Raw genomic sequence first — 22,336 nt, forward strand, 5'->3', positions numbered from 1 at the left:
AATCCTGTTTCAGCACTGTGATCAGGGCCAAGCCATCCTTGTTCTTAAAAGGGGAAGATCACCGGCCCTGGCTTACATGTTAATGGGATGACTGTGGGCCCTGGGGCTGCGCTGTGAGGAGAATAAATCCTTCTGTCTCTCTCTCCAAAAGAGTTGTCTGCGATTCCCTCTCGTGGCCTTGCTCTCCTTTCCACTCTTCTCCCCAATGAGAAAACAACTTTAGCCTTACTCTAGGAGTAGGTGACTGGATTTTGAATATTATACTTGGCATTCATATTCCAGAAGTGCTGTGACCTTTCCTGGCTCTTCTACAGCTCCTTTGTCCCCAAATATCCTCACCTTCTGAGGAACCTTCTTTAGTCAGCCTTAGTAATTAATGTAACCAGTGACCCACTGTAATAGGTACTAAAGAATTAATACAGGTTATGCTGAAAGGGATGGAATAACTTGAAGTTATATCTCCCATAGCCCTAAAGATTCTGACAGCTCTTTCACCCAAATTGCAATCCACACAGAATGCAAATATTTGTGCATTCGTTCCTTGCTTTTTGTGTGTTCTTTTGGTTTTTGTTTGTTTCATTTTCTTTGGGGGAGTTCATTGTATATTTTGAGAAAGAAGTTCCAGTGAGTAAGATAATGTTTATCTCTAGTAAGAACCACTGATTTAGGAGTTTGCTATAAATTGTTAGCTGAAGGCAAAAAAGGAAGAACAGTAGATTTCCTGAAAAGGCTAAGAAGAGATTTTTACAAAGGCAAAATACTCTCCTCCCGACATGGGTCCCAGTGACAGAGACGGCCTAGCCTGTGTAAAGTCCGTGTCATTGTTCTTAAAATGTAGGGTCACAGGTTAAAGGTCTGAATGGTATGACTTTGTGGACTTATTTTCTGACTCATGTAGATAATCCACCTGAGGTTTCTAGTTTGCAACTAAGTTCTCAATTCCTATGGGTTAAGTAGGAACACTGGAATCATAGCCATAGAGTTAGTAAAATCTACCATGAGATTCATAAGCTGTGGACTGTCTAAAAATCATATAATGATTTCATGGGGAAAAATAGGCTGAAAAACCAAAGGTAGAGTGAGATCCCCATTATGCATTCACATGTAGCTAATGCCTACGTGCTAGCAAAAGGCATGTGAGGAGGGGCCAGGGAAATGATGTGAGCAGAGATGGACTGGGGGCTGTGAGGGTGGTAAGGTTTTGTGGGGGGGTGGGGTGTGCAAAGGAGTACAAAGCATGTGAGGAGTGTGCATTTACATGCATGTGTAGTCCTGAGTACTACAGTGGGGGCTTGACATCCAGAAACTAAGTTTGGTACTCCAATACTGGAGCCATCGGTTCCCCTACCCTACCATCCTCCACATCCCCAAGTAAAACTCAATAATGTGTAAGAATAGACTTTGAAGTCAGGCCGACTTCATAAAAACCCTAACCAACACCCGCTGGCTGAGAGAAACTGGGCAAGTTATTGGATCTCTTGACATCACTTTCTCATCTGTAAGAAAAGGGCTGTTTCTTGGTATCCATGAAAGACTGAGCACAGAGTAACACAAAACAGTTAATAAACAGTAACTTTAAAAAGTCTAGCCCATCTCTCAGAACAGATCAAAAGAAAATTCCACCCTGGCAACAAAATAACCTGTTAAAGCACATTCACTTTCTATGGCTTCTTTATTTGCATCAGGTTATTTAGGAGAGGGAACAGACTACAAACAACTCTTGATTACTTGCAGCTCTTGGGACTACTAGAGTGAAAACACGAAATCCTCAGGATGATGCTCCCCAGTGGTTTCAACCAATAAAACCTTTCACAAGGATTCCTACTAGTGAGCAAATAAATTGACTGGAATTTTCTGCCTTCCAGTGCCTTGTCCTACCCTCTGACAAATGTGCCTGGAGTCTGAGAATTGGCCAGCAGTCCCAACAGGACGTGCTGTACACCAAGACAGCTGCAGTTCCGAGCTGAGTGCAGGATGCCCTGTGGGGCTGGTACCGTGTTTGTGGCTAATATCCTGTCTTTAACATCAAAATCAGATATTACTTGCAGCATTGAGGGGGTTTATTGCAACTACTGGAGATATAACAAGTAATTACTTTGGAATTGTAAAGCAATTATGTTGTATAAATATGAGGCCTATGGTACTTTACAAATGATCTAGGGTACTTATTTTTGAAAACAAGAAATAATTCTGAAATCCATCATAGTCACCCAGTGATTTCCTCCTCTACTGCAAGAAAGTGCCTGCTACTAAGACAGGATAATCACTAATTGATTATACAAGAGTACTGCAAGGTTGATTATGTCTTAAAAATAAAACTAGTACACAGCCCTCAGTTTTGCTTTATTTTTCTTTTTGTTGTGTCTGCAGATTTTCCCTACTAGTGCTACTCCAGCTGTGAAGTTCCTATGCCTTGTTCGTTGCTAGAATTCTCATTGCCTCTAACAGCTGACTTCTCCACAGCACAGGTCAGGCACTAAGCAATGGACTGGCTACCTCAGGCTCTATCATTAACCTTCTTGTGGTTATCATAGCTGGTACCACCAATGCCCTCTAGTATGTTCATGGGAAGAGGAAACACAATTGTGGAATTTTTCTCCGTGGCTACTGTGGTTAAGGTCTGTAGGTAGCGTAGCTGGAGGGCTATGGGGGACTCGGTCAGAACCATGGAGGCTGACTTCAGGGCTTTAGATGCATTCATTTCTCCTTCTGCTGCAAGGACCTAAAATGAAAGGAATAAAATGTGTAACTGTGACTAAGGCTTTCCTTTTTGGGTCACTGTTGATGCCTCCTACAGCCCTAATTCTGTGTTTCTTCTGCTTACTTCTTAGGCCAGGATAAGAGTTTCATATCCTATTGTGATTGGAGAAATTCAAGGAGGCTGCACAAAGCGCAGAGAGATATTTTACAAATTAGAAGTCTCTAGATTTCATTCTCAAACACAAACAAAAGCACTGTATTTGACCCAAACACACACTTGTCCATCCATCCTGGGAAGGTTCCAGAACATTTTGGGGTCTCCCTAACTGCTGCAATCATTTTTAGAAATATCTGAAATTCAAGGGCTCTGACTGGCTGTTTTGTTGTTTTTACTTATCATGTGAGATATTTTTACTTCATTCTGATGACAATTTAGTCTCATTCATATAATGCTAGAATTGTTTCTAGTTCTTGCCACCCTCGATTACAAGGAGTAGCCTGATAACCTCATGGGGACTCTCTTCATCACTCTGTGCTCTTTCTGGTTCCCAGAATGCCCAGGAACAACTTGGCCAGGGCTCACTGTTCATATGCAAAAGTGATGGTTCTTTCATCCTCTTCAAATCCCTACTTAGGGGCTGCTTTAATTCAGCAGGTAAACCAAATATGAATAAGGAATGAGAGCACAGAAAACATTCATCTGCTCACAAGGAAGATTCCAAAGAGAATACACAAAAGCTCCTGCTCTCTGTGTCTGCTATTTCGGGAAATCTATCTACATAGACATGAAAGTTACCGATCAATATTTTAAGAGCCCTTGGGGCCAGGCTAGGTTTCAATTTTGTGATTCTAATCTGCATTGCATGTAATTACTTCCTTTTCATCCAGTGAGCTGGTTTACATCTAGAATGTCTCCCAGTTCAGAGGTGGGACTTTTGGAAGGTGACTGGATCCTGGGGATGCTATGGCTGACCTGCTGTTAGGAAGTGAGGACTGGTTGGAAGAGGATGGTCACTGGGGGCGTGGTCTGGAAGGGTCTCTCCTCCCCAGCACCTCCCTTCTCTCTCTGCTTTCTGGTTGCCATGACATTAGCAGTTTTCCTCCAGCAGAGGGACACTTCCACCATGCTGTGTCTGCCTCAAAGCCAGCTGAATATAGGCTGAATCTTCCAAAAACTGAGCCAAAATAAACCTCTCCCCCTTTAAACTGTGGGTCTGGGACAAAAATATTTTGTCTCAGCACTGAGGAAACTGACTGAGACATCCAGTAATACTTAACACATCTAAACCAATGATGCTCAAAATACAAGCACCAAGTGAGGTGTTTCCAAAACACAAGTTTTATAAAGATGTTGGTACCTGGGCCCACAACAGGTACCAACTTCATCTGGGTACTTGTTTTGTTTTGTTAAATTCTCTAGGACTTTGATGCACAAATAGTGCTGGGCCTCACAATGTTAACTGCAACGAGTTGCCAAGCATCCCACTGACCTCTTACCCAGCTTCCAAAAGGTACATTATGCTGTTGATCACCTTTTAATTCAAGGGAAAATCTGCAAGCAAGAAATTCTTTTCTTACAACCATAACCAAGAGACCCTACTCTTCCATTCAGGCTCTGTCCTGTCTGCCCCAGAAGGAGGCAGCTCTCCCTCCTGTACAGAGTGGTCCTTACCCTAGCTCTGGCTTCCCGCGTGGCCTCAGCCTCAGCGGCCATGGATCTCTGCAACTGCACAGGAATCCGCACATCTTTGATTTCCACTCGGGCCACCTGGATCCCCCACAGCTCAGTGGCATCATCAAGCAAAGTCTATTTGGAGAAATTTTTATAAAAAGTAAATATTAATCAGAGAACTAAATGGGCCAGTTATGTAGCTCAATGGCACTGTGCACGCCTGGCAAGTGCAAGGTCCTGAGTTCAATCCTTGGTACCCTGGTACCAAAAAAGAAGGAAGGAAGGAAAGGAAAGGAAAGGAAAGGAAAGGAAAGGAAAGGAAAGGAAAGGAAAGGAAAGGAAAGGAAAGGAAAGGAAAAGAAGAGGAGAGAGGGAGGGAGGGAGGGAGGGAAAGGGAGGGAGGAAGGAAGGAAGGAAGGACAGATGATGAGCTATAAGTTTCTACTGTTTTGGAAAGGTAATTCTCCCCAAACTCATGGCTCACTTTTTGGAATTGAAGTGAATCCCACAAAGGTTTCATGAACAAATTCTGACAAATCTTTTAATAGGTGGTCCACTGGAACAATCCACTCTACAACCATCTTTCAGGAAATGTGTAATATCCATCTGGATTGAGCAAAGGCTCTGGATTTACTTGTCACTGATAGCAAGCAGAGAGCAATGCATGGACTTCTCAGAGGGACACGGATTTTATCCTGGCTCTGCCATTTGCAACTGTAAATCACAAGTTTCTTAACCCCTCTGATTCTTAGATGTTTCACCTATGACAGGTTTCCCATCAGGATTTTCATGAGGTTTAGGGAAAGACATATAACACATCTACCATGCTTAGAAATGATTCAGTGAATATTATTAGTGGGTACTTACTTTCTTTACCCTCTGTTTCATGACCAGTGTTAAATAAGTAGAGAGACATATTTTTTTAAACAAGGCATCTTTTTTAGTGCATAATTTTTAGGGAATATTTTTTTTAAAGTAGCCTAAAGTCAAGGGTATATTTGCTCCTTTTTAAAAGTTTAAAAGCAGGGAAGACATCTTGCTGTCTATCCTGGAGAGAGATGTCAAGAATGGTTGGGAAACAATGTGCTCACAAACAATGAGCCCAAAGGAGAGGGCAGAAATATTGACCACCCAAAGCAAGTTATTCCTTACCTGTCTGATTTCTGCAGGATCTTGGAGTTGGTAAGACTTCATAAGAAGCCAGTGACCTGGTTTTGGATGGGAAGCATCTGAGTTGTAAAACTCATGGGGTTCTTACAAATGATATGGGAGACTTGCATTCAGAACTATAAAACCTTGGGGCCTTTGCACTACCTAAAGAAAGAGACCACATGACAGAACAAGAGCTACTCAAGTCCTAACTTACCAAAAGGGGGCTCAGGAAGAAAATGTAATTGATTTAAGACAATACAGAAATGCAATTTACAAACTAAAATGTGCAAGAGATGAGGTCATACACACTACAAGTTCAATGATAATAATTATTACTGTTAATGTATTTTTTATATTTTTAACATTTCCGGACATGGGGTATCTTTGCTGTCCTAAAAAAATCTTCTTCTAACTCACATTCCACTGCAATTTAGTAATACAAGTATTACTTGTGAAATGCTGCACTTCTGGAGTAAAACTGAAAACAAATCCGGTCTCTGACATCCTCATAAAAGGGTAAAATGTTCAATGCTAGGTCATAATTTTGAATTCCAAAGAAAAAGGGTAAAGGATACAGTTCCTGCAGTTCCCTTCTCCCATCCAGACATTGAAGTACATGTATACCTTGTGGTAACAGACAAACAAAATCACAAACAAAAACTGCTTCTGCTCTCACAGAGCAGGCATCTGTGTGTGTATGTGAGTGTGCAAACACACATGTAAGGGAGTGTTCTGAACTGCTGATAGTCACAGACCCTTACAATGAGCGAATTAAAGATGGAGGCTATTAGTTCTTGGTATCTTTACCTGAATGCTGTGGGCAATCTCTTCTCTTCCAGCTAAGATTTGGGACAAGGTCTGTGTGCCTAAGACATTTCTCAGAGTGGTCTGAGCCAGCAGAAATGTGGCTTGGTGGACATCATTGACATTAGCCACTGCTGAGACAGCACTATAGATTCTATAATAGACAACACCATCCACCTGCGTAGTCACAGAGTCTCTGGTGAGGATCTGCAGGGTGAGGGAGGGCAAAATCACATACATGTTACTTTCACAGCAGTTGACAAAATGACAGCCATAAGAGCTCTCTTCCCTAGGAAACCATTAATGACAATTTATGCTAGCCATCATCAAAAACATGTCCTGACTTGAATATAATGTGATCCTACCTGATGAAAATATTTCTGCACAGATTTGGTCTCTAATCAACACCTGTAACTTTATCTTGGAGAAGTCTTACATCCCATAGACAGCAGCCCTTGATTTACGAAGGCAAGAATAAGCATTGCCATTTTGAAATGTAATAGTAGCGCCTTTCTGAAGCTCTAGCATCTTCCACTTAACAGACAAAGAACACTCGCTTCCCTGACAATACCTGTGATCTTGGTTTTCACTTTTTAATCTTACTTGGTGATGCAGTTTTTCTTAGAAAACATAGATGGCACCAGAGACCACATTCTATATTCAAGTATAGCAAAATCAAGCTTCATAGAGAGGCTCAGCATCAACCAGTTTGATAATGAGAGATTTCTGGGCAGACGATGGGAACAGAGGCTAGAACTATCCGTTCTACAGCAGAGAAGCCCTAGTTAGGTCATTAAGCCTTCCAAGGGCTCCATGAATGAGTCTAACATTAAGTTCCCTGTCATTCCTGACAGTGATGGGGAGACATCATTGTCGTTTCTTGACTGAGTTTCCTAACTTCTCATCACTTTGCCCTTCCCAACCCTAGGTCCTACCCAATTTTTTTCTCTTTTTAGTTCACTTTGATTATGAGAGGGTAACCCGATTATCAATAAGTTCTATCCTCTTCCTACTCCACAATTATTGTTGTTGGTCAGTTGCTCATAGCATTTCAAGAATTATTATTTGAAATCCAAATGTAGGTGAGCCCTGTACGACCTTTGCTCTGTCCCCACACCCACTCGGCTTCACTGTATCAAATATACACAAAAAATTAAAGTCAAAACCAAAGGTGAATCATGTAGATACTTCCAAAAAATCTTCTGGAAGATGACAGACAGTTTAATATAACCAGTCACTGTCCCGAGTCCAGTGACCTCCCTGTCTCTCCTAAACCTCTGCTCTGTCATCTGCATCCTAGCTTCCCTGCCAAATGCATCTCTCCTCTCAGGCTTTCTCCCACCCAGCCATTCCAAGTTTTCTAGCATTTGGCCTTGACTTCCTTCATTCTCAGTTGCCAAACAAAGCCTGGTATATTCCAAAGCAACGAGGGCAACCCAAGCAGATCCCGGGTGGCTTCAGTTCATCTGTCACCATATAATTTTAAAATGTACACAAAATTTCAGCTGTCCATGGAACAGGAAAGATATAGGTTTTATTTCCAGTAACTCATCTGTAATTTCTTACCTCTTGTGGAGGAATGTTGCAAGTAACTGTTCGAAGATCAACTTTGACAAATATATCTATACAGGGCAGGATCAGGATCAAACCTATAAAGAAGAAAACTGATTTAATGTCTTACCCTATTGAAAATACTTGTAATAAAAAGTCTCTGGCTAAATAGTACAGCATTTTCATGAAGTTATCTGTGTTCCTCAGATAAATTTTGATTGGAGCATATCTAACTTTGGAGAAAATGAGTTCTCCCTATCAGTCAGTGACTGAAGAAAAATAGTTGCTTAGAAATTAAAATCTTTTACTTTCATTCAAGTCTTCTTTTGACATTAATTTAAAAGAATATGGATATTCATTTCTACACAATAAAAAACGATATAAAAATATCAAGCGATAGATTTTGCCCTTGAATATTGATGACTATCTATATTCTCAGAATCTTCAACTGTACTGCAAAACTACTGAACTAAAATATTCACAGGGCTTCAGATTCCCTGAATGGTACATTGCTGAATCAACAGTTTCTCCATAGCTGTGTTCTGGTCCAAGTACAACAGTGTCCCCCTACTGTAAGCGTCTTTACTCCTCTCTGAGTCATGAAGTGTTGGGGTTAGGGTTTGTCAAGGAAGGATGGACATAAGAAAATTCATTTGACACCTTAGCATTACCCTAAAAATTGTTCTTTCTTTACTGTAGGAGTTATAAGAATTAGAATTACAATGCTTGTCAACAAGATGGGAACACTAATCTATTTTCATTTTCAGGAAGGTTATATTACTATTATTGTCTTCAAAGCAAAAACAAGTTTTTAGTTTGAGTACCATGGGAAGAGCCCATAGCATGACAGAGAACACTACCAGGTGCTTTCTTTCTTTTGGTCTCCAAACCTTTCTGAGACATGGCAAGAATTACTGATTACTTTTCTTTCATCTTTGGCGGCAGGTCATCATAGTTAAGGTTCATAGCCCTGAGAAATAGGAAGTGTTAGTGCGTTTGCAGTAGGAATCAGTCCACTAGCTTTTCTGAATTTCACTTTCCTAATACATACACAAAGCTAGTGAAAAGAAAGCATGAACCAACATGCTAATGAAATAAAGCCCCAAACACAGTGACCAAAAAGTGGTAGCTCTTATCATTAATACTTTTATTATCACAGAATAATAAGCAATTTGTAAAAGGGTTTTCCATTAATAATTTGGCTTGTTTCCCTCTGGTCCTTATGACATTCTGAGGTAAGTCATTAGCCCCAGGGACATGTATGACGAGAGTTGTTATCCTGGGACATTTAGTAGTGAAATCTTCAGGGAAAATTAATTTCAAAGAGATACATTTGTACCTAGAGTTCTCCAAGTCATGGCTGTTCTGCCTCTCTTAGCTCTATTTTTTTTTTTTTTTTGAGGTACAGGGAATACAACTCAGGACCTTGCACTTGCGAGGCAGGCACTGTGCCACTAAGCTAAAGTCCTGGCCCTCTTAGCTCTATTTTGATTTTAATTTATAATCTGAGCCCCATCACATAGAGTATGACTGGGAGACATAACTTTCTCTTTTAATCCTCTGTTGGATGATGCTTATACTTCTGTCTTGATAATCTCGTAAGAACATCTTTGATAAGCAATTCTTGCCCTCATTTCCTTAGATTCTTAGACAACTAAGGTCACACTACTTGAAATAGCTAAGCCTCATTTACAGACTTTGCCTTTGGAAGTTGCTTGTATCTTTTTCACAAAACAGGTATCTGAACACCATAAATGGGGACAGAAAACAAGTCTTGTCAGAGAAATATAATTCATAGCCATTGTTTTTCATGAACTTTCTAAAACAATTTTTGATAGATCTTCTCAAAAATATTAGAGTTAATCATCATTCTTATAAGTCAAAACAAACATGAATAATTTTGTAGGGTCCGACTAAACATACACTAAGAGAAGTTATAGTAAATCAAAATCTTATTTCTGGGGAGTTTCAGTAACTGACACCCATCCTCACCCTGTTCCCCCCAAATCCTTTTGTTTTTGGTACCGGAGATCGAACTCAGATCCTTGCGCTTGCAAGGCAGGCGGCAGAACCACTGAGCTAAATCCCCTGCCCCCAAAATCCTTTTATAATATGGACAATTTGAAATATTTTTTCCAAAGATTGTAAAGATGGAAATAAATGCCGCATTTGGTGTTATAAAGCCTAAACATTCATCTTTACCTCCAACTGTAAGGATAATGATCAGTAAATCATTACATCTATGTTGACCTCAAGTTCTTTATTTTAAGAACCAGAGGACTTGACAAAAGGAGTTGTACGTTGGTTTCCAGTTCTGTCTATTAATCAATTTACAATAAGAAGAAATTATCTTTTGTTTTCCCAGTAGTCCTTTTTAAAGAGGCAGAATAAAAATCTAGCTCTTTGAACACTCTTTCTGAGTAACTCAATGGTCTATATGGACCATTTACTGTCTCTTCATTCTCCCAATATGCTCTTAGTAGCCCCGGAATAAATAACAAGTAGCAGTGCAACTGCCATTCATTGTTCATTCACCAGACTTCTCACAGGAAGTGTTAGGAAACAGGTTCAGGTTTCTAAACTGTCACACTGCTGGCCATTCCCACTAACTTGCAAAACATGACAACGTCCTTCCACTGTACAGAGAGGCGGGGGCTCGAGCTCTGATGATCTTTCTTTGACTCTCCATAGGCGCTGCCAGGAAGAGTATTGGTGATTGAAGCAGTAGTAAGAGGTACCCATGATCTGTGACAGGGGCAGCCACAGTGTCATACCTGGTCCCTTGGCTTTATCAGCTTGGATGCGTCCCAGTCGGAATACAACAGCACGTTCATACTCCTTAATGATCTGAGAGATTAAGTGACAGCATTTAGTCTTAATGGCTCCTCAGCTTATTTGGAGAGCCCCATATACTTCCCAGGGTGTTACCTTCAAGCACATCCATATGGAGATGGGAAAGGTAATAATCATCAACAGGAAAGAAAGAGAAAACAGAATCCAGCCACATACACCAAGCCGGTTTTTGTTGATGCCTAAGAAGTGAGAAAGAAGTAAGCCTGTAAATGATGTGATTCCTAGAAAAGCCATGGTGCTGAATATGTGAGGAATTTGTCCAGACAGCTGGTCAAACTTGATGCTACAGAGAAGGAAACCTAAATTCACTCAAACTCACGAATGCAGTTAAACACACGTGCACACACACACAAATGGTATTTCCTGTTTTTAGAAATTAAAATTGATCTATCCCTTTCAAGATATTTCAGAGTAACAAACAGCAATTCTTTCCACTATATTTCTATTGGGCTGACATGTATATTATTCTCAAAACACGTAAAATAATGTTTCTCAGAATGTAATCTAGGGACCATCTGTACTAGAGCAATCACATTCATGGGCCCCATAAATTCTCCAGGTGAAATTCAAAATGACCCCCAAAGTAGATCGGTAGGCACTATTATCCTGAGAAGGAGACAATGTAGCACGTGGAAAAACATTTTGAAGAGCCTTTAGGTATGAGTTTCTGTGTCAGTACCTTCATTTATCAACTGTTTGACCTTAACAGTCTCTCTAGGTCTCCCTTTCTTCATTTCTAGAATGGGAATCCAAAAGTTACCTACCTTGGAAGATTTGATGAGGACTAAAAAGAAATTAATTTTATATTCCTTCTGACCCATGCATTGACATCTGCATTAGTAAACACACATTATTACTATTACCCTGCTTTATATTTGGATAGGAATTCCAGGGATTTGTCAGATCTTGATATTTGACATTAATGACTTTTCATGGAACTCAGTAGTGTTGGTTCATCACATTAGATGTCTTTTTGTTGATAATACATTATGATAGTAGGAGGATTTGGCTTAATAAATACTGCCATGCAGTAAGACAGAATTGAGTTCAAGTCCTGCCTCAACCACCTAAAAATTTTAGTCGTATCAATACATAATTTCTCAAGTCTCAGGATTTTTGTTGGTAAAACATGCATGTCAAGCTGCCTAGTTTTAGAATTCTTCATATTTACCATTTTACCTCTTTTTTAATCCTCATTCTATATTCCCTTCTCATTGCTTTTACAAACAAGGCTGTGTTAACCGGGCTTGTATGTGCCTTACTGATAAATATATATTTTCCTAAAATCTTGATACAAGTGCCCCCCACCCTGTTCTCCCTACATGTCTCCCAATTAAGTCACATTCCCCACATGAACACCAGAACTACTAGGTAACACTATACTTCTAGATATCGCCACCTAAGGAATCCTACAAATACCATATGGTGCCTATATCTCAAGTATTCCTTGAACATTCATCTGATTGCCCAGGCTGGAGACTTGGGTCATGATGGTCTTTTCCTTGCCCAACTGTCAGCATCACTAACACCAAATGATACCACTTCAAATCCATCACCACCAATCCATTTCACTGGGACCTAATTTCCTTTCATAAGTATGTGTTTGCAAATCATGCTGTTGACAATCATCTAGGGGAGTAGGTACATATACATCATACATCTGGATTCTTTTTTTATAATCCCCTTTCCTCCTGCTCTAAATCCCCTTTCATCATTTTCACTCTCGTTGATATTATTAATCCTATTTCAGGTTTATGACATATAATCTTTAAAGTTATTGAGATTATTAGGTTCTTGTACATGGCATAGCTTTATTCTACTTATTTTCCCTCCTTCCCTTCCCCCTCTTCTCTCACCCTTGGTCTCCAGGACCCTTTCCCTCTTCCCATTTGTCTTGTTCTATCCATCCTTTATTGTGCTCTTTGTTTGTACTTTTGAATATTTAGGCAAGTTCTAAGCTTTTGCTCTTGGACAAACATTGTTATAATGAATGTTTCTAAATGTCTGTTTTTATGTACTTACTTATGTAGGATAAATTCCTGGCAGTGGATATGTTAAGCAGAAGGGATTAATATTTGTCATTCTGATAGATGGTAAATGTCCTTCAAGGAGTTGATACCAACCTGCACCCTCACCCACAGGACACATATGCCTTTTTCCACAAGTCATATCCTCCTGAAATTATGTTAGACTTCTTGATTGTTATATTCTGAGAGGTGAAAAGTACGTTTAGATGCATGATTTAGTATTAAAAATTTTTTTTTTTGGTACTGGAGATCAAACTCGGGTCTTGCGCTTGCGAAGCAGGCAGCAAAACCACTGAGCTAAATCCCCGGCCCTAAAATCTTTTTTAAAGTACTCAGAAGGCAACCTGATTTTGCCACCTTGGTGTGTTTCTGCCTGCTGACACTGCCATATTTGATATTCAGACACCTTGGGGGATTCTGGGACCTGATGTTTTCAGTACAGCATGCACAAGCAACTGGAATTCCAAGGAAGATACAATCTACACTTTTGCCCTGTGCCATGCCTTACACATTTTCAAACTAGTCTCAGGCTTAACACCAAGCCATATGAAGAATTTTTGTCACAAACTTCCCTGACGAGCAGGAGCTCCTCTCCGACCTCACCTTTGCATCATTACATGTGGGCAGCAGACTGGGGTCTGTTGTACTAAGCATGCTGAGAAAGAAAAGAGAGATGAAAACCATCCAAGATTTACACTCGATTAGAGTCACCAAGTCCACCAGCTTCACTGAGAACTGATGGGTGTCATTAGCTGCTGTTTACAGTGGGACAGTGAGTACAACTGTCAGCCTCCTTGAAGGATCTGTAGCTCAGTGTCCCGAGCTCTTTCAGCCCTCAGGACTGAGACCACAAAATGCTGCTTTGCAAGCTTTCCCTCTGGTGTCCATCCTATACTTAAGACCAGGATGCTGTGCTGAGACCTGCATTTGAGGATTACAGTTCTGGCTCAGAGGAATTTTTTTTTTTTTTTTGCAGTGCTGGGGATCGAACTCAGGACCCTGAGCTTGCTTGTGAGGCCTGCACAGTGCCACCAAGCTAAATCCCCGGCCCAAGAAATGGGGTTTTTTTTTCAGTTACAAAAGACCTTCAGAAATTTCCCATACTGCCTTCCTGTCAATTTGTACAAGGCTCCTGCCAGACTCTTTTCTTGAGGCTGATGGGAAGAAAAACCTAAGCCCTGACCACATCTAATCATCTGGTGTAGCCAAATCCACAAATAGGTATTTTCTGTGGACAACTGTCACTTAAATTATAAAGCCATTCTATATGCTTACTCCTGCTAGAGAACTGGCTTTTGCTGCCTTCCAGAAATTGCCCCTAATTTCTCAGTAATTCGTTTAACAAATACGCTACCAACTACATGCCAGACACTGCTAGCTCTAAAGCTAGCTCTAAGGAGAATAAGATGTGGGACTTGCCATCAAGACTTCAAGTCCAGGAGGGAAAAGAGACAATAGGGATAAATATCACTGATCAGTACTTTGTTATGCTTACTTCTAGGAGGTCTACAGCTCAGGAAGTAAGTAGAGACTTCCTTGTGTTCATGGCTATGAAAAAGAACAGAAGAATGCTTAGCCAACACCTTCCTTTAAAAATGAAAGGGAAACTTAGAGCCATGACATAGGAACCTGAGGCCCAGAGCCACTGACAAAGGAGAAAGACCCAGAAGCTTGAGAGACTTTGAGATGACTAAGGCCAACCCTTCATTTGCAATCAGAACTTCTTGATTGTTGTTTTCATCACCATCTTATTCTCCCTCTAAGGCAACCACAAGTTCTACAGACTAATTGTCTGCCTTTCCTGACTTCAGAAGGAAGGCATAACCAAGCTTCACTTGGCAAGGCGTGCCCCTGAGCACTGTTACTCGCACTGAGGTACCACACTTTGTGCTTCAGAGTCTCAAATACCCTTCAGGCCCTGGAATAAACACTCAAGGAAGCATTTGGTTCTTTCACAAGGATGAAAGTGGGAAGAATATTCCAAATCTCTAGCCTCCCCTGGATAATATTAGAACTAGAAATGAATCATAGTAAATAAAAGAGGCTAAGTGACTTGGTTGTTTATTTTCCAACTTTGGCTTGATCTACGGCATTTAAATGTTAGGTAACACTCATAAAATATTTGATCACAGGCATGTATATAGTACTAGTTAGAAGAAAAATAGTATTATTATAGTATTATTATAGTACTATTCACTAGAAAAAGTAATTTAGGTATTATAACATTTTTAAACACCAGAATAGAATCATGCAAATTACACATTAGGGAAATGAAAGTGAAAACCACAACTGAGATACTGATACACAGTTCCCAGAAAGCAAACATTACAGACTAACAATACCATGTTTTACCAAGATTATAGCGTGCTCACATATGCTACTGGGAAGACACATTGGTAGGATCAGCCAAAAACCTATTCAGAAGTATCTACTAAAGCTAGACACATACCTACTGTTTGAATCAGTATGATTCAACTGGTAAATGGTACCTGAGAGAAATGAGCTGACGGTAAAAAACATGTCCAAAAACATTCATTGCCATCTTATTCATAAAAGGCAAGAAATGAAAAATCAACCAAATCTCTCCACAGTCAGATGAATAAAAAAAGTTGTGATATATTCATACCAAGGAGTATTACTCAGCAAGCAAAAGGATAAAACTACTGCCATCTGCAAAATGTGGATGAATCTCATGGATGTGACATCAGGTGAAACAAGCCACATCCAAGAGTACCTACTTTCTCATTCCATGTATAAGATTTGGCTTAGAGTGTGTGATTTATTAAATGACAACAAGCTACTATGACTGAAGTCATAGGAGTAGCTATCTCTGGATAGTGGGGTTGTTGGTAGTTGAAGTATTAACTGGGGAGGGACATAAGAGAGACTTTGGGGATGCTGGACCTGTCTGTGTTGATTACATACACTTCTACACATTGAGGAAATAAGTAAGGCCAATCAAATGTGAAAAGCAAAAGCTATTTATTCAGAACTTGCTAAAGCAAGGAGTAAGCCAGCATCACTTGTTTTTGAGCAGGCACAGGAGTGGTGAAATGATATAGTGGAAAGTAGGGAAGGCTCAAGAGTGTCCTACGGGGGTGGCTGGTATGGAAAAGCTGCAAGCAGGCTAACCAGGAGTGGGGCGTTCTGTGGGGACTAGTTAGGGGCTGTATTTGGTTTTCTCTGGTTGGTTCTAAGTTGGAAACAGGGATAAAAGTTAGGGAAGCTGTAAGTCATTAATTGAGTCCTGGCCATTTGGGGCTGATTCTTACAAAAGTTGTTGTCTAGCTTCCTGGATTGTTGCTAGAGACAGCAATCTACCTCCTGCAAGTCTGACATGTTGGAGGCTGTCTTCTGGGGTTGTTGATCCAATCCAACGGGATTGGTTTCTTGGGCAAGTTGCTGCAGGTTGTTGTTCAGAGCACTGTTTTCATACACAGTCTGGTCACTGTCCATTTGCACAGTCAGTCTCCCAAGCCAAGCGCTTAGAACTTGTGCCCTTTACTGTGTGTATGTCATATAACTCACATAAAAGCCAGAGTACATTAGCCAGTTCTGAGGATGAAAAATTTACAGCTTGTGCTACATTCTCAGAAAGAAGAGAGTAAAAAGCCTATGGCAGAGCCAGCCTGTGGGCAGACTGGAGTCAGGCAATGCAGGCCTAGAGTCAGTGGATCTCACCTTCTGAGCCAGACAACTCCACTTTGAAGCCACATGTCATCTCATAAGTCACTTAACTTGCTTACATCTTGGTTTCCTCCTCTGTAGGATGGCAACAATAGCTAACTTGAGAATTAAGAGGAAATAATACATGTAAGGAATCATGAGTCATACGATGAGGCCTTCTCATCATCCTTCAATGGCCTAGCATTCTTCAGAGGTGAGCTTTGACCAAGATGGCCTTAGAGCCCTCAGCTTGACTCGACCTTTGACAGGCTTCTTTTTTTTTTGCTCTAGGCCCTTGACTATCGTTTTCTTGGAGAATATTCTTTAGAAAATTTGTCACTGTGAATTTTTTTTTTTTTTTGAGACAGGGTCTCCCTCCGTAGTTCAGGCTGGCCTTGAACTCACTATGTAGCCCAGACTGCCCTCAAACTCTGAGCAATCCTCTTGCCTCAGCCTTCTGAGTGCTGAGATTACAGGTGTGCACTATCACGCCTGGCTTGTGAATTCTTTCTATGTCCCTTTGACATTAGAATCTTTTAAAAATTCTCTTCCCAGTTCTATAACCTGAGACTATCTTTCTCAAGGACTTAGAAGCTATCCTTTGGAACACAAGCATCAAGGAAGATAGGCCTGTATCTCCCAGTTTCTGTGGGAAATAGAAGCCTAACTTGGATGGGCACCTTTCTCCAAGTTGTAAAGCTACCTCCTGCCATGAAGACAGGAGAAATACATTAGTAAACACACATGGTAGATGGCCTCCCACCAAGTTCCTCCAGGCATTTTCTCCTGGCTCACCTCAGCCTTTAAAATCCCCACCATCCTTTGTCTCTGGCAAGTTGATTCAGCCTCTGTTACAACAGATGTAAATAAACTCTTCCTTGCTTGTTTATTGAGCTATAATTCATGTACAATAAAAGTAACTAAAGTTGTGTGATTCTGAGGTTTTGAGTACATTCACAATGTTGAACAACCATCACCACTGTCTCATTCCAGACCAGTTCCCATGCCATCAGCAGCCTTTCCCCACTCTCCCATCCCCTCAGCCCTTGGCAACCACTGACCTACTCTCTTTCTCTCCATAGGGTAATGACTCTTCTGTATGTGCAAGAAATGCATTTTCAATAATATACAGTGAAACATTTAGACCCCTGAGGATTTTTACCTGCTAAAGTAATCTGGCAAATGACATTATAAACTCTTTGAGATAGCATTTGAAACCTTAAAAAAAGAAAATAGAGATACCTTTGCAGAACTACTAAATCAGAACTGGGTGGTGATGTTATTATTCATGATAAACCTTCAAGTACAATATTCCCCTGTCCTGAGAGCCTTCTAGACCATCGGATTTACATTTCAACTCCAGAACAATGATCGGTGCCTACTTACATGAACTTTACAACATATTTTATACTGAGTTCCTTTTTACCATTTGCTCTTTTCTTAAAGATTTACTTAAGATATATTTTGAGATAGAACATTCAAAAGGTTGGAAAAGGAATAGATTTGATACCTACATCCACCATTCAGCTTAAGAATTTTAGTGTTGCCAACACAATTCAAGCCCCGTGTGTCTTAATTCATGACAACGCCCAACACCACCACCAGAGTCTTGCCCAGCAGCTTTCTCAAGAGGATTCTCATTTCCAGCAGCTGAACTCAGCAGCAACTCCCAAGCCTGCCACTCAGACCAGACACATGTCTCTCAGCACATGGGGCCTTCAGATTTTTAGGTGCCAAAGCTTTCGATGGTCTCCATTTAAGGGCAAAGTGACTCCAACAAGAGAGCCAAGACACCCATGAATAATGCAGAAAACCATTCATGTCTTCACACATCTTTTGTGCAGCCCTCTGTATTCTCTGGTCCCTCCTTCTCCCTGTCATCCAGCCTCTTGGCTCAGCTCAGACATCTTCCTCCTCTAGGAAGTTGTTTCTCTGTAACTCTCACCCCTACTCTTGGCTGCTCTTCTTTTGACTTTCTATACACCCACTATCATCACCTTTCATAGTTCTTTGTCATTCTGAGCTAATTTCTTTGTGTTCCCTATAAATTATTAGTGCTTTGAAAGCAGGTATCTTATTTATGTTGCCACCTCATGAACCACAGTGGATGCCAAATGAATAGTGAAGGGTACACTTTTTCCCACTTTGAAGTATCAGAATGAGGCTCAGCAACATAGATATTTGGATCTGTTTGAATATTCTTGTGTGGAAATAATGATCCATCAGATGAGACACTGTTTTCTCTCAAGAGAGTCAATTAACCTGAGAACCATATGCCCTTGCATGTTCTCCTTCATACTTTGTGCCTTACTGTACCCTCACCCCCACATCATTATGAGAAGAAAATAAAGAGAAAATGTTTTTCTTGCATCATTCTCCTCTGTCCCCATGCTCCACTCACTTTCAATTCTTTGTTTGAAATGACAGCATTGCTAGCCACAAGCACAAATACTTTGCCCTTAAGATTTATGCCCAGGGGCTGGGGACACAGCTCAGTGCTACAGCATTTGCCTGACATGTGTGAAGATGCCCTGGTATCCACCCCCAGCGGCACCAAAAAAGATTTATACTCAAACATTCTCATGATAGTTATCATGTGGTAAATAAAAAACATGCTGAAGTATAACAATGGAAAAATAATTAAGTGAACCATGCATGATCCATCCACACAATATCATATTATTAATTTTTTTTTTTTTTTGCAGTACCAGGGATCGAACTCAGGACCTTGCGCTTGCAAGGCAGGCGTGGTGCCACTGAGCCAAATCCCCGGCCCCTATTAATAATTTTTTAAAGTTTATGGAAGCATAGGAAAATCATCAGTTAAGAGAAAAAATAGAAGGATATAAAATTATATAGCAAGTAGGATCCCAATTAGAAATAGATACATAAAAAGAAACTTGGTAAAAAATTAGTGAACAGTGGTTTATTCAAGCTACAAATAGTGGTTATTTGTTTGTTTGGGTTTTTTTGGCAACAGGGTCTATGTAGCCAGGCTGGCCTTTAACTCATGCCAATCCTCCTGCCTCAGCCTCCCAAGTGCTGGTTTTACAAGTGTGTGCCACCATGCCTGCATATACAGTGGTTATTTCTGAGTGGTGGAAATATAGTGGTTCTGAGCTTTCTTAATTTTTTATGTTTATGATTCTGAACTTTCTTAATTTTGATACATTTATAATTTTTAAAGTAAATTTTAAAAATATGTCGAGTAAAAATGTTCCTTGTGTTTCCAGAACAAGAAAAAACAAATCCTTCCCAGGAAGAAAATAAAGGGTGTGGAGTGAGGGCAATCACCTTCCCCGGGTTTGGGGACTAAGTGGTAACAATGCTCTCTATCCTCTTCCAATCCTGTCAGCACACTTTAGCAACTCCTTGGTTCTTTCTATAGAGAATCAAGGACTATGTGGATCAAACAAAGTCTAAAGTCGAGTCCTAGGGGTAAACACTATCTCTTCATCATCTCTAGTTCATTTTCCCCTAGTCTTTTTCTCTGAAATAAGCACACAGTTTACTTCAAAGAACAGTTTTCAGGAAAGTGCAGAATTGCTGAAAAGAAATACAGCACTACTTAAAGTGTGATCTCAGTCTGACAACTTCACCAACTCTTAGGAGCTGGTTTGGAAGCAAAAATCTCAAGCCCAGCCAGACCTAGAATACTAGAATTTCTTTGGGGAGGGACCAGGAGTCCTCATTTTAACAAGTTTCCTAAGAGGATTCTTTTGCATACTAATGTTGACAAGAACATCTATAATTTAGGCAATGTAGATTCTAATTACCTTCACTTTACCTGTTTAGGAAGAAGAAAGCAGGAGAGAATGACAGAAGCTAGTAAGTAGTGATGTGCTAGCAAATGTTTAACAATTGTGGGGAAAGGGAGCCCTGATTCATAGCATTTCCTCCTCGTAAATAGGCCTCCAGGACCAAATGATTTTAATTTACACATGTGATGTCATGAATTTAGAGTTAGGGGTGCACTTAAGAGGATTTCAATAGCTGGTGCTTGCCAGCTGCACACTTACCACATAAGACGCCTGCTGGAGGTGGTACAAAGACTCAGCTATTCATATAATTCTCTCACTGTTTGGGAATGGAAATCTCTGAGCCGCTTAAAGAACAAATAACATTGTCTTGTTAATGTATCCAAGTTGGAGAAGAGTCAGGGCAAATTTATTCCCTAAATCCCAGAGAATGGTCGATATTCCATTTCTCACAAAGTTCTCAAATCACTGGAAATCAAATTGTGAAATACAAGCCTGGTTCTGTTTGCTTTGTTCTGCGACAGTGCACGATTTTCAATATATTAAAAATTCAAAACCAAGAAAAGTTATGAGGCTTTGCAAAAACCTCACTGATAATTGCAGTTTAAACCATGCTATCTGCCAAGTGCTATCTTAATCTTTTAAAAGAGAAACTAAAATGTCTCATGAAACTTCTTATTTAAAAAGATGATAAAGGATACCCTCGAAAAGACCTCACACTTGCATTTTCAAATGAGATTTATTACCTCCTGCATGTCAATACTGCTATGCCTACTCCAATAGAAACAAATTCTCTTCCAATTCAGGTAAATGTCTTGACATGTTTAATATTTCTTTTATAAATGAATTAAATCAAACATGTTCTCAATTTTCAATGTGTACTATGACTTTTAGCAACTTGAAGTATACAGCACAAATTAGATCACACTCACACTATCACCATCACTTTCTGCACCTTCAGCAAGTTTTTAGTCTCTGTAAGACTGCTTAAAATGAAGTTATTGGAGGATCTACATCAGAATTATTGTAAGATTTAAAAACGTAATGCAAGTAAAATGCTTTCTAGTACGTAACAGTCATTCGTATTGAGGGCAGTAGTTGGTACTTCTGAGCCAAGTTTTATTTTTCTCAACTTTTCTCCATTTATCAAACATGAAGTTCAAGCCAACATTTTTCTTAATTATAGTGTCATCTGATATACTTCAAGGCGGAGAAAAATCAACTTGTTCAACATATATTTGCTATGGAATGTGAAAAAAGATATACAAGAAACAATTCCATCTCAAAACGAAGAAAAATAGCAAGTAGACTGCTGTGTAAGAAGCAAATAAGCAGTAAATAAAAAATACTGGATGCTAAATGAAATGGAATCCAATTTCAGTGAGTATAGTATGTGCTTACTCTATAACTCTCTCTAATGCTTCAACACTCACTTTGTTTAGTATGTATATAAAACGGAAGACAAAGGAACTTACCCACTAAATTCTCTTTATCTTGCTTCTCAGGTGAAGCCACTCCAGAATCCATCTCATTCTCAAGAAGTTTTTATACTTGGTAGATTTTCATGGGTTTCCAGCCAAGCCTGGGCTGCCCACAGCAATCCGGATGGGCTTGGGAGAGGGGAAGATAGGAAGGCTTGATGGAGGGAGGGAAGTTCCTTCTGCTCAGTGAACACCCGGAGGAGTAGTCACCTTGGTGAAGGAAGTCTGGCAGTGTAAACAAAAGCATTTCTTTCAAGAGTTCACACTGTCTTTGGTCACAGAGAAAATTCAAAAGACCTCATGGAATTGCTTCTTATAAAATATCACAATGTAATTTTCTGTACCATTTATATATTTTAAATCACTTCTATGTATCTCGTATAATTTGTTCACCACAATGAAGTGTCTGCTACACAAAGCAAATATATCCATTCCTATCTTCTATAAAAGGAAATTTAATCTAACTGATTCAGTGTACACCAGTGAAAGAACTTTTAAATCTCCAATCTAGTCATGTCATTATCCTGCTTAAAATAATCCACGCTGATCAATTGTTAATGTGGTACACAAAACTTTTTATTGTTCTATGGGACCCTACAAGTCTGTTCCTCCTTCCTTTCCAAGCCTCATTTACATGACTCTCCTCTTACTTGCTCTATCAGTCCCTCTAAC

General features: G+C 40.0%; 1 protein-coding gene across 1 annotated transcript; it reads right to left on the reverse strand.

Annotated features, from left to right (window-relative positions):
- Positions 1-1,653: 1,653 nt before the first annotated feature.
- On the reverse strand, positions 1,654-21,859 carry Stoml3 (stomatin like 3). The gene is made up of 7 exons (XM_004874057.3): positions 21,659-21,859; positions 10,808-10,911; positions 10,654-10,726; positions 7,895-7,977; positions 6,332-6,535; positions 4,373-4,507; positions 1,654-2,722 (listed from the first exon to the last, which is right to left on the reverse strand). The coding sequence occupies exons 1-7, from the start codon at positions 21,708-21,710 to the stop codon at positions 2,498-2,500; spliced, it is 876 nt and encodes a 291-aa protein (XP_004874114.1). The 5' UTR covers positions 21,711-21,859; the 3' UTR covers positions 1,654-2,497.
- Positions 21,860-22,336: the final 477 nt, after the last annotated feature.

Source organism: Heterocephalus glaber, unplaced genomic scaffold, assembly GCF_053883595.1.
Source record: "Heterocephalus glaber isolate CG9 unplaced genomic scaffold, H.glaber_assembly_v1.0 deba00001720, whole genome shotgun sequence".
Classification (NCBI taxonomy): Eukaryota; Metazoa; Chordata; class Mammalia; order Rodentia; family Bathyergidae; genus Heterocephalus; species Heterocephalus glaber.